The 13,129-nt window shown below is 40.5% G+C and overlaps 1 protein-coding gene across 1 annotated transcript; it reads left to right on the forward strand.

Annotated features, from left to right (window-relative positions):
- Positions 1–4,208: 4,208 nt before the first annotated feature.
- On the forward strand, positions 4,209–12,657 carry hsd3b1 (hydroxy-delta-5-steroid dehydrogenase, 3 beta- and steroid delta-isomerase 1). Its single transcript, XM_036138937.1, has 3 exons — positions 4,209–4,542; positions 8,746–8,910; positions 11,720–12,657. Exons 1-3 carry the CDS (start codon positions 4,392–4,394, stop codon positions 12,526–12,528), a joined length of 1,125 nt encoding a protein of 374 aa, XP_035994830.1. The 5' UTR covers positions 4,209–4,391; the 3' UTR covers positions 12,529–12,657.
- Positions 12,658–13,129: the final 472 nt, after the last annotated feature.

The raw sequence follows: 13,129 nt of genomic DNA on the forward strand, positions 1-13,129 counted from the left end.
ATTAAATTAGAAAGTGCAAATATGAAGAAAAAACTGATGTGTAAGTTGTGGGCCTACTGTCTTATTTTGGTGACATGGCACAACAGACTATGCAGACTATGTAAAAATACTGGAATAAAACTGTTTCTTAGAAGAAATATGTAATAAAACCCATGCTGTGGCCTGTGGTATGTTATTCCAAGCATTTACAAGACTAACTTGTCATTAAAATAATTACCTTTTGTCACTCAGAGCAGAATAGCAAATGCTTCATTGACAGGACCATACCAAAAAAAGGACATCCCGTTGCTTCTTCACATTCTAATAACTAAAGATGGTCATAAATTTAACAACAAAAATATGGTCTCCTGTTAAATCACCAGGTTAATTTCATGCAATTCATTATTGAATCATTTCATTTATTTAGCCACCATTGACATAAACCAGTACGTCTCAATAAGGTTATATCAGTGAAAAGGAAATCCCTTTCAGTAATTCATTGCAAGCATATATCTACATGCAGTCATGTTCATTAAATTAGAACATGCGTTCCAATGCGGTGCGTTTGTCAGATTATACACAAAAGGTCATTGCTAAAGAAGCGCTCCATCCAAGGATAGAAATGGAAAGTTAAGTGGAAGGAAGAACGTGGTCAGTCAAGAGTTTTTATCTTTTTATTTTTATTTTATTTTTTGGAGGACTAGTGCACAATAATGTCTGGAGTCGTTGCACACAAACGCATCCAGGAAATTGGCCACAGCTGTCACATTCCTTGTGTTGGACTGCTCCTGAAAGAGAGACACCACTAGAAGCATCTTACCCGAGCAGAGGACAAAATGGACAGGTATGTTGCTCAGTCGTCCAAAGTCCTACTTTCAGAAGGAAGATCATTTCACGTTTCTTCTGTCAACCAGGGTCCCAGAATCTGGAGAGAGAGAGTAGAAAGACAGAATCCACAGTCGGTAATGGCTTAAGGGAAGCCCTGTCATCTGCTGGTGTTGTTCCGCTGTGTTTGATCAAGTCCAAATTTATCTATCGGGAAATCTTTGAGCACTTCATGCCTCGTTCGGCTGACAAGCTCAACGGAGATGATTAATCTGTCATGATTAGGGTTTGTTTTGCTTTGGGACTTTTCCCATCAGCCTGTCCCCCCTCAGCCACCGGCCACTATCCAACCAGCCCAGTCAATTAGCCCACATCAACTCCACCAGTAATTAGTCCACTCTGCTCACCTGTTCACCTGCCTACACATACCTGCTTCAGCCAACTCATCCCGGCCAGAACGTCTCTCCTCATCTGGTCCAGTGTGATGTGCCCTGACTCTACCAGATTCTGTGTGCTCAGTTAGCTGGAGACTCGTCTGGTAAAAGTTGCCTTTGTCTGCATGCTGCCGTTCTTCCTGTTTCCAGGTTTCTGGTGGTTCCCCGGTCCACGTCGCCTGTTCTACTCTGGTTCCACCTGCATCTGGTCAAGACTGGTCCTGCTTGCCCGCCTCATCATCCACTACTCATCATTTCAGTAAACTTTTTAAAAACGTAACTCTGTGTCCGGCTGAATATCGGGTTCAGCAGCGTCATTCATCACGTAATCATTTTCCTGCCCACACTGCCAAAAGCACCAACGCCGGCTTTAATCCCGAGGGTGCAACTCGTATCAAGTACCTTTTTAGGTGATATTCTAATTTACTAAGATGCATCTGATGCAATAATGCAGGTTTGAAAATCTGAGGTTTGACAAGTAAAGGCACTCTTAGCTGTTCACATTACCAACAATGCCACCAAGTCCTGAAACCTAAAGAAAAACAAGAAAATTTACATTCTGACATTTTAAAAGTTTCTGTTCTAATAGCCGGGAAATCTTGGCGTGATTTGCCTTTAAGAATTCCAGTGTCCAGACACTACATGTTGGACCTATGACAATTACCTGATACGTCAAGAAAATCTGTGCCTCATCTGTCTCTGATCATGGTGGCCGCAGAGGTAAAAAAAAAAAAAAAAAAAAAAAAAAACACACTGCTCACAGTTTCCAGCACTCAGCCATCTGACCCCCAGTCTACAGTTTACAGAGCCAACGAGGGGCCAGCTACAACTAATCATTTGGTATAATAAAAACACATCTGCTCATATGTCAGACAGATGTTACCTTGAAATGTCTAACCTTGTTTCATGAGGCTGATGCAGCCTTGCACCCGTCCACAGGACAGGGAGGAGATGAATTAGTCCCAGAGTATAGTTGAGTAAAGATCTCATCCACTCGTGTTTCCTCACCAAGGTTGCTAGTAAATTAGCCGTCATGCATGAGTAAAGCAGGGGGGAAAAAAACATTGTTAACTGTAAACCAAAAGAGCGAGACACAGCAACCACTTTGTCTGTAAAAAGATGCTTACAAAGACACAAACAAATAAATGTGTTCACTTTTGTGCAGCAAACAAGGAAATGCCCTGAGTATCAAGGCCAACAACCTGAAAGAATTGCTTCAATTGGTAACAAGTAATTGAATTAACTTTACCTAACTTACTTTATTAACATTGCTTTAACTTTACAACTGATAAATAAAATAAATTGGATAAACATAATTCAATTACTTGTTACCAATTGAAGCCATTGATTTAAGTTTTCTCTTTTTTGAGTGCATGGGCCTGCGTGTGGGGGTGGAGGGAGCGCGGGTACCTTGTACACGGAGGCTTTAAGTCCTTCACGCAGCAGTCTGGGGTTCAATTCCCAAACCTTGGGGCCTTGGCTGCATTTCTTCCCCTTTTCTAGCTGCCCATTTCCTTTCTGATTTCTGTGAATAAAGCCCACTAGTGCTAGAAAAAGAAGACACTCATGTATGGACAGTACTCTGCAAAGGTTTTATACCTGTATGAGGAATGCTGTAAACTAACGTGCATTAAAAATATATATCTAATGTTGGCTTATTTTTATCTAGTTGCTGAATGCAAAGTGGGAGAATACATGATAAATCTTAATCACATCAATATTTATAAAAGCTTTGCATTTTTAAATATAAAAAAATGTTCTTTCATTTGTTGAGTATATGCTCTTTTTAACAACCAACAACGGTACGCTATTTATGTTGTAAATTTGCTCTTTGCTGCTGGTACACCTGAATTTTCCCACTGTGGGACACTAAAGGATCTCTCTATGCTATATATCCCTGTGCAAATGTCAAGAATCAAAAATCAAGACTCTTTATTGTCATAATGTGTTACCATAATGACATTTTTGATGTATACAGTAGCATAGAACTACCTTTATTGTCTTTGGCGTAAGACGTGTTGACTAAGATTTTAAAAAGGAGCAGAAAAAAAAAACTTAAAAAGCAAAGCAGATAAGCATATAACTGATAAATCAGAATCAGATACACTTTAATAATCCCGGAGGGAAATTACTTTTGTTACACGCGCAAGATATACAAAAATGTTATATATATATTTACAACATTCCACACAAAGTAATATAAATATATACATATATAAGTCAATATATATATATATATATATATATATATATATATATATATATATATATATATATATATATATATATATATATATATATATATATACACATGTATATATATATACTGTATTTATGTATAACTATAAAGTGAAGTAAAAAAGCAGTTTGTCTGGTTACAGTGGGTTGTTTTCGTCACTGAACTAGTGAAGAAGTTGATGAATATGCAGTCATTCCATTGTCTTGTCTGTTTGGGGGGGGGGGGGGGGGGTTGCCAAGACAAAAAAGCTGTGGTTGAGAATCAGAGGTATCCCATAAAATTTCGATTTATGATCTTCCTTTGTGTTATTTCAACCTTTTACCTTCTTCTATTTCAAAGAAATACTCAACAGTAACATTTGAATTTACTTTAATCAAGCAGATTGTAGGATAGCTGTTAAAACTACTTCTTGGTCAGTTTTTTGTTTTGTTTGTTTGAGCGTTTAATGCTGCATGAGAACAAACTTGTCTTGCAGTTCAGTATGTTCCAAGCAGCAGGTTTGCATATTGCACCCACACTTCCATTAAAGTTAACGTTTTCTTGCTGTTTTTGAGCCATTTACCTTTTACACAGCTTTCTCCAGACCTTGTTTTGTCCGGCACCAGAAAACATTCCACCCCTGAAGGAGCTGAGCCCATCCCCTTTTTTCCCACACTGCTTTGGAGCAAATGATACTTTTTTTTTTTTTTTTTTTTCAAGAAACTTTTGTTACAAAAAGTGGAGCACTGAGGCTGAGACAGCAGAAGGTGCTGCTGTTCTCCCACTGACAGAACACCAAAGATTCAAGAATCCCTAAAATTAACACTGAGGAGGCTCCTCAGAAGGACACAGGGAGGAAAGAGAAGACTGAGAGAGAAGATTACTTTGCTTTTTTTATATATATATATTATTATTGCTCTTCAGTATTTTCTGCAATGTCCCTGGAAGGTGATGTTTGTGTGGTGACGGGAGCCTGTGGATTCCTGGGGAGGAGGCTGGTCAGGCTGCTGCTGGAGGAAGAGAAAGTGGCCGAGATCCGTCTGCTGGACAGAGACGTGCAGCTGCAGGTTTTACAGAGTCTGGAGGGTAAAAATCTATTTTCCTCATTACATCTTACAAATTAGCACCAAGTGACAATGGGCACAACAACTAAGCAATGGCATAAAATCATGTTTCCATTTTTCTTGAATAATCAAGTATTTGTAATTGAATGTCACGAAAACTGAGTTTTTACTGCAGAATGTTGCAGTAAAAATTTTTGTATTATTAGACAAATTAATAATTGAAATGAATCACATTTGAGCATGAAAAAAAAATGAAAGGGAATCTGAAAGATATTCAGAGTGAAATAGATAATGTATGATCGTAAAAATAAAAGCGATGAGGGATTAAAATCTTTTGTCCAAACAATGAGGTATGGGGGTAAAATTGAAATAAGATGCACACTGGAGTGTCCGAAAATCAGTCGAACTGTAAAAACCGTCCTGACACTGCACGGCAACAAGCGTTCAAGCTGGAATAAAAATCGCTAACAGGCACCTATATAAAGTTTATATGTAAGGATCCCAATAGCAAACCGATTTTGATGGATTTTATTTCCCACAGCATGGTATCAATAGCGGGTTTATAGGAAGTGGGGAGAGCTCCCATGTGCAGCACTGTAGGAAGCAAAGGATTGAATGCCTGCTAACTTAAGGCTTTCAGACAGTTTTGGATAAAGTTAAGACATGTTCCTCCAGGATTTAAGGAACACTTCATTAATCCCCTGTAAAAGACTCCAGTTTACGGGTTCCACAAAACAGTCCAGCAGCTTAACAAATTACGGATGAAAGGGCTTTTTTTGGCACCCATGTTTTTTGCCGTAGCCTGAGATCCAAAGAGAAACGGTACCATCGGGGTCATCATCAGTGCTCACTTGGAAATCTAGTGATGGGATGTTTTGGCGACCCCACGAGCAACGTCAACCTTTATGGCGGTACCAGCAGTTTTATTTAGCTTTTTAGTAATCTTAGGTACCCTTACTGCATTAAATTCTGAATTAAATCACACCTCAGCGTTCCTCTGGATTAAAAAGTGCTGGTATTTGATTAACTCAAAACATGCATTGCTTTATTAAAAAAAAGAATCCACCGCAGGAAAGTCTTGATTTAAGAAACGCCAAGTGGAGAAACCTCGATGTATTATCATTAATAAAACCGTGTTTATGTTAAAAGGCGTATACTGTATGTGCAAGCAACATTTTACACAGGCGCAGGTTCCTCCTCCATCATTAATCTGAACATTTTTCCTTTATTGTTCGGTTAGTGATGTTAAACTAATACAGAATAGAGTAAAAAATGGGATTAAAATGCAAATAAATCACATAGGTTTAGAAACAGCAGTTTTTACCCCTTGTCATTAAATTTCTCCTAAGGGAAACTAATAAAGACACGTAGGCTTTTCTGCGTTAGACCAACACTAATTAGAGTATAATGGTGATGTGGGAAGAAAAGTTATACGTGGATTTCAACATTTTTGTAAACCACAATAGTAACGTGAATTTGTAGGAGTCAAATAAAACAAATACAGGTGAAGCCTCCAACCCAGTCTCAAGTTTTTTGCCGCCTCTAAAGCAGGGGTCACCAACGTTTGTGAAACTGAGAGCTACTTCACTGTTGTGTCATACGAAGGGCTATTAGTACTGACCTTTGAGCTACAAGAGCCAGAGTTCATCTTAACTATATGTAAAATAAACCCACTTTTCATGCTTTGTTATAGATATTGTCATTTTAAATCTACATAAATGCAAATGTGAATAAACAGGAAGAGTAACAGAATAAAATTAAGTTTTAGATGCAGCTCACTGGCGGGTTGTGCTGTTTTTAGATCAGACTCATGGGCCCCACATGTGGTCCTCGGGGGCTCCCTGGTGCCCGTGGGCACCATGTTGGTGACCTCTGCTCTAAAGGCTTTGTCTTGTACAGTATTTAGCTCCATTAATCTTCTAAGCATCTTTTACCAGCTTTCTTTTCCTTGGTTAAGGAATGCATTCCGACAGCATAATGCTTCTGCCACAGTGTTTTACAGTGAGGATGGAGTTGCAGTTTCCTGCCACCCATAACTATTTACATGCAATAGTTCGATATCTTTCTGATCCGACCAGAGCATCTATCTCTCTATGCGTACTTCTCCACAACTTTATCGCTGATGTCTCAGGCTAGTTTGTTGGTCTTAAAGATGCTTTTTGTTCACTAATGTTCTCTAATTGATTCCTCAGGCTTTCACAGAACAGCAGGATTTATACTGAGATTAAATTACAAACAGGTGGACTCTGATATCCAGTTGGGTGACCTCTAAAGCATGCCAAGTTTATTTAGGGGCATGAGAGCTGAATGCACTGAACTTTACTAAAAGGTATCATAATAAGTTAGGGTGACACTTTATGCTTTTTTTTAATTTGTAAAACGATTAGAAAAAACCTGTTTCTTTCTACTCCCCACCCATGCGCTACTTTGGGTTGGTCACAAAAATAAAACACACGTGTCTGTCATGATTTGATTTGTTTGTTTGTTTGTTTTGGACTTTTCTGGAATTTTTTTTTGAATCAGTCACCATCCTATCAGCCTGTCACGTGCTGCACAAATCTGCCTGTTTTCCCGTGAGTTCCAGCCGCTCGCTCGCTCTGCCCGTTCTGTTGGTTCCCCGGTCCAGGTGACCTGTTCCACTCATCCGCTCGTCTGCCAGCCTGCATCTGGTCAAGTCTGGTTCTGCTGTGTCGGGTTCACCAGCATTATCCATTACAGTATCTGTGGTTGCATTGTGGTAATATGTGGAAAAGGTCAAGAGCTACAAGTCTTTTTGCATGGCACTGTAATCGGATCTGAACCGGGTCTGTTTGTCTCGTGAAGCGCCTTAAAATGACATTTGTTTTTACATAAATAAGGTGAGCTGAACTGAAATATTTCGATTTACCGGTCGATCTACGTTCCTACCCTCATCTATGGTCACGAGCTTTGGGTCGTGACCGAAAGAACGAGATCCCGGATACAAGCGGCTGAAATGAGTTTTCTCCGTAGTGTGTCTGGGCTCTCCCTTAGAGATAGGGTGAGGAGCTCAGTCATCCGGGGAGGACTCAGAGTAGAGCCGCTGCTCCTCCACGTCGAGAGGAGCCAGTTGAGGTGGCTCGGGCATCTGGTCAGGATGCCTCCTGGACGCCTCCCTGGTGAGGTGTTCCGGGCACGTCCCACCGGGAGGAGGCCCAGGGGGAGACCCAGGACACGCTTGAGGGACTATGTCTCCCTGCTGGCCTGGGAAAATGCAGTTTACGCTAAATAAAACCAAAAACAACAATTCATGCTTAGAGTTCCCTATAAGAAGACTGCCATCAAATGTGTAAATCCTAAATGCCTTTGGGTTCCAACTCCTACACTAAATGCTATGTCATTTCCCCAAAGTTCAAATTCTTTGTTAAAAATAAAACCATCTTATTTAAAAGCACGTGGAAAATATCAGTTCACCTCATGAATGTGTTGACTAGTGTGTTTCAAATACTTAAGACGTTGGCAAACAGTGTATTTCTTCATATAGTAGATAGCAGTGTTGTAGGACTCGAGTCCGAGACTCGAACTCGAGTCCGAGTCATTAGCTAAATTTAGAGACTCGTGACTTGACTTGGACTTGAGCACTGATGACTCGAACTTGGACTCGGACTCCTACATTCAGATCATTCTGACTCGGAAATTGAGAAAAAGACTCGACTTCTTTTTTATATCATCAAGGTAAATTATATATAAAAGTCCATAGCGGGCGCCATTAGGATGTGCCTATGAGCTGCGACACCACAGCTATGTGGATTTTGTTTTTTAGTTTAAAAACATGTAGGCTATGCTTACTATAGTGCGGAACTTGGACTCGACTTGGATCAATAGTGACTCGACTCGGACTTGACTCGGATGAGTAGTGGACTTGACTCGGACTCGACTCGGATTTTTTTTTAATGACTTGGACTTGACTCGGACTTGAACACTGGAGACTCGAACCTGGACTCGGACTCGAGGCATAGTGACTTGACTACAACACTGGTAGATAGGAAATGTTTTGTCATCTGGTAGTTGCTTGGTGCAAGTTCACTTCTAGGCGTCAAAACAATGCTGCACAAAAAAATGCTGGTGCTGGAAAGAAAAAGCAATACAATAAAACAAAATAAAGAACATTTGTTTGTTTAAATACATTTCAAGTCATATTTTCTTTTGTAAATGTTCTAAATCCCATCTTAAATTTGTGAATAATTGCAACTTCAATGATTTTCAGACTGCAGAGGGGAGACGATACTGAGCGTGTTTGAGGGGGACATCAGAGATGTGGATTTCTTGAGAAAAGCCTTACGTGGCGCCACCACTGTCTTCCACATCGCTTCCCTCATCGACGTTACAGAATCAGTGGAGTACAGTGAGATGTACGGCGTCAACGTCAAAGGTGAGGCTTTTTATTCCAAACCAATTTGATACGTTGGAAAAAACATTTGAAAGTATATGATGCAGTGGCAAAGCATTTCACCCCAAACAGATATCTTTATTTAAATATATATATATCACTGATCTCTATTTATTCACTGGATTGCGCATTAGCCGTATATAATACATGTCACTGTGAAGCCACCAGCACCATATTGGTACTCCCTATTTTCCTCCAGTAACTAGTGAATATGTGTGCTACAGCATCAAATAACGAGGATTTTCTCATGTTCAGGGGGGTCCTAGAACTTTTAAAATGTCAAATGCTATATACTTTATGTTCTAAAACTATCAAGTACTGAGAAAGTCATGTGCTGAAATATTTTGCATGTTATTTATATATATATATATATATATATATATATATATATATATATGTATATGTATGTATATATATATATATATGTATATATATATATATATATAAAACATTTATAAATATATATATAAAAAAATACAAAAACATGTATATATATGTATAGATGGATGATAATGATTACACAATTTTTTCATTCTAGACAAAGATAACCTGAGTAAATAGGAAGTTTGTTAAGGGTAAATATCTTTCCAAAGCAACCTGGTCCTGTGTGAAAAGGTAGTTTACCCGTAGATGTTATAATGATGTGCCACCCCTGGGGACGACAACTGTCATAATTAATGTGCAGTAGCTGCAAAAAGGCATTTTCACATCCCTATAGAGAGTTTTTGTCTCTATAGGGATGTGAGACAAAAACATCCCTATAGATGTTGCTAGTTTTAACCCCAGCTCCGTCCGTCTCCGTCGGTCGTTGTGTCCCTGGGCAAGACACTTGATCAGCTTTGCCTGCAGCCGGTGGTCAGAGGGTGTGATGGCGTTGGCTGTCTCGCAGCCCTGCTTCTGCCATTCTGCCCCAGGGCAGCTGTGGCTACAATGTAGTTTACCAGCGTGTGAATGGGTGATTGCAGTGGGAAGTGCTTTGGAGTCCTCGGACTTTATGAAAGCGCTACAAGTGCAGGAGAGTTTTCTTGCATACATGGCCTGTTTTATGTCATGCCACAGCAACTCACCTGGATCTAAGTCCAAGCTTTGAGTAGACCACTGTTTTTGTGGATTTATTGAGAGATTTGAAGGTGGACTTGATGGTATGCATAACCCAGCTTTACTGGAGCGAAAGGTCACGGACTGATGGTCAGGCGCTCCCCTTCAGGATTTCCTTATTCTTTCCATTACAGCAAGTCGTCCAGCAGTTCACCACCATAATACTACCATCACCAGGTTTTGACTTTTGATGTATGAAGGTTTTGGAAATTTTCCTTCCAAAATATTCCTCTTTTGTCTCCCCAGTCTACCAAATATTTTCTCAAAAGTCTTGACGATTGTCAAAATGTTTTTGGCAAATGTGAGCTGGATGATTTTTGGTTGGGAGTGGTTTTGACCCTTAAACCCTTCCACATATACAAAATTTTGCTCAGTCCTATTGTTAAGTCCTGAACACTGAAACCTGCACTCTATTTGGTGTTCGTCTGGGTTCTTTTGTGACGTCCTGAATGAGTGTCTTTGAGTAATTTTGTTAGGCTAGCTGCTCCTGGAAGAACAGTTTCATGTATTTCTCCATCTGTGGATCCTGGTTCACTGGAGTCCCAAAGCTTTAGAAACGGCTTTGTAACCCTTTGCAGGCTGATTTATGTCATTGACTTTGATTCTCACCTGTTCTTTAGACCGGTGCACAATGCGTTGCTAATTCTGAACTTTTGCTATGTTGTCAAACAGCTTCTCTTTAAAACAGCACCATGTAACTCTTAACCACTAGGGGCGCTAGACCTGTAACTTCCAGGTTTAGTACCCCTGAAGGCCACTGGCGACACTGCACTCTTCCAAAATTAAACAGTCTCTCTCCTTGTTTTGGAATCTGATAGCAGACCACTTTGGACCAGTAGACAGAGAAGTTACTTGTAAAGACAAGGTCACATTCGTCCATCTAGAATAAATCCTACAGAGAACCAAAACTATGTCTGAGCAGATGTCATATCTGTTTTGTTTAGTTGGTATGGCAGTCTCATTTCATATTGCCGTAGTCAAGAATGGGTCATGTGACAGATCCAACCCTCTCAAGTTAGATAGGCGAGTTTTTGAGTGAAGCAGCCCATACAGAGCATCCATACGCATCTATGTAGTGTTGTATATTGACCTGGAAAAAAGATAATTTAATATATCTGAAGTTAAGCTGATACTTGGGTCAAAATTTACACAGAGCTACTGATTTCTCAAATCTACAGTTTCAGGCACTAATCAGAGTGGGTGTGGCTAGTAAAACAGGACTAAATAAATGTGATTAATCACAGATAACCCTGGATTTAACAAACTGGGAAATTATATTTTTTGCATTTTCTCTTTATCTGATAGTTCATTTGTGACAAAAAGCAAAAACGAAAATGAATGAACGTAATCTCTATGAAATCTCTATGGGGCTCTATGGGCCATTTGCTACATCCCATAAAATCCCAATAAAACACAAAAGATGATTGTTGTGGTAATGTGGCAAAATGTTTAAACTGCAATAAACACTTATGAAAGGTACTGCACATTTACAGCTATTGTCCCTTAGCTTACTGAATTTATCCATCTAATAACATTTGTTTTATAGTTTAAAAAAAAAATGTTTATTTCAATTTGTTTTTTCTTTTACTCAACATCAATAACGAAAAGATGAAGATATGGAGCTTGTCCTTTGAGATGAGGCCCATAGCTTGTGTCACAGTTGACAGCTAAACTTGTAATCTTTTTACCGCAGGAACTCAGCTGCTTTTGGAGGTGTGCATCCAAGAGAACGTGGCATCCTTCATCTACACCAGCACGGTGGAAGTGATGGGGCCAAACCCCAGAGGGGAGCCCATAGTGAACGGCACCGAGGACACGGTTTATAACACCACTCTCAAGTTCAGCTACAGCAAGACGAAAAAGGAGGCCGAGCAGAGAACGCTTCAGGCTAACGGTGAGACGCTCCAAAACGGAGGGCGACTATCCACGTGCGCCCTCAGGCCTACGTACATCTACGGCGATGGCTGCCGTTTCCTGCTGTATCACATGGGCGACGGGATACGAAACAAGAACACCCTCTTTCGGATGTCTCTACCAGAAGCCCACGTGAATCCGGTCTACGTGGGCAACGTGGCCTTCGCTCACCTCCAGGCGGCCCGTAGCCTTAAAGACCCACAAAAAAGAGACCTCGTCGGAGGGAGATTCTACTTCCTCTCTGATGACACCCCACCTATGAGCTATTCGGACTTCAACTACGTTCTGATGTCCCCCCTCGGCTTCAGCATTCAGGACAAACTCCTGCTGCCCCTCTCCATCTTCTACGTCTTGTGTTTCCTCCTGGAGGCAATCTGCGCCATACTCCGACCGCTGGTTCGCATCGTGCCGCCAGTAAACCGGCAGCTGCTCACCCTGTTGAACACCACCTTTACCTTCTCCTATCAGAAAGCCAAGAAGGACCTGGGGTACGCCCCCCGCTACAGCTGGGAGGAAGCACGCAAGCGCACCACTGAGTGGCTCGCTTCGCAGCTGCCTGCCGAGAGGGAAAAAATCTTGTCCAGTTAATCACTTACAGTCGTAAGACAGGGAATAAAATGCGCCAGAGTTACATGCATTTCATGCAGCGGCTGAAAGCGCCGAGTGAAGGAGTCGTTCAAAAACAATGAATTACATCTGGCTTATTTTCAATAAGCAGTCATTTACATTTACTCCATAATTATTGGCAAAGACGAAAACAAAAGCTTTAAAAGAAATTGTCAAGGAGCCACTCGATGCGGCAAAGATCTCTGGAGATTCTTTTTCTTTCCCTACCATCTTCCTCAACGTACACGGTGGACAAATATAGGCTACGTGATTCCTTATCCAGCAGTGTTGGTCACCTTTCCAGTTCTTTTTATTATTCCCTTTACAGTAGATTCAAGCAATTTTGAGTGAGTAGTTTATTGAAAGGTGCTCTCCTGAGGTATCCCGCTCTCTTTCTTTCCATTACACTGGCTGGGAGAAATAGGCCTTTGAAATAGGCAAGGCAAATTTATTTGTATAGCACATTTCAGTACAAAGACAATGCAAAGTGCTTTACACGATTAAAACACAGGGAAATAAAAACAGAATTAAAGCAAACTCACAAGTCCCCATGGAAACAAAAATCAGTGGATTACTAATTAGC

The sequence above is a fragment of the Fundulus heteroclitus genome, chromosome 7 (genome assembly GCF_011125445.2).
Source record: "Fundulus heteroclitus isolate FHET01 chromosome 7, MU-UCD_Fhet_4.1, whole genome shotgun sequence".
Lineage (NCBI taxonomy): Eukaryota > Metazoa > Chordata > Actinopteri > Cyprinodontiformes > Fundulidae > Fundulus > Fundulus heteroclitus.

Excerpts from the sequence above, each read along its gene's own strand:
- hsd3b1 (XM_036138937.1), top strand. The coding sequence starts at position 4,392 with ATGTCCCTGGAAGGTGATGTTTGTGTGGTGACGGGAGCCTGTGGATTC. Across the intron at positions 4,543-8,745 it reads GGTTTTACAGAGTCTGGAGG|ACTGCAGAGGGGAGACGATA; the intron begins GTAAAAATCTAT and ends AATGATTTTCAG. Across the intron at positions 8,911-11,719 it reads GTACGGCGTCAACGTCAAAG|GAACTCAGCTGCTTTTGGAG; the intron begins GTGAGGCTTTTT and ends TTTTTACCGCAG.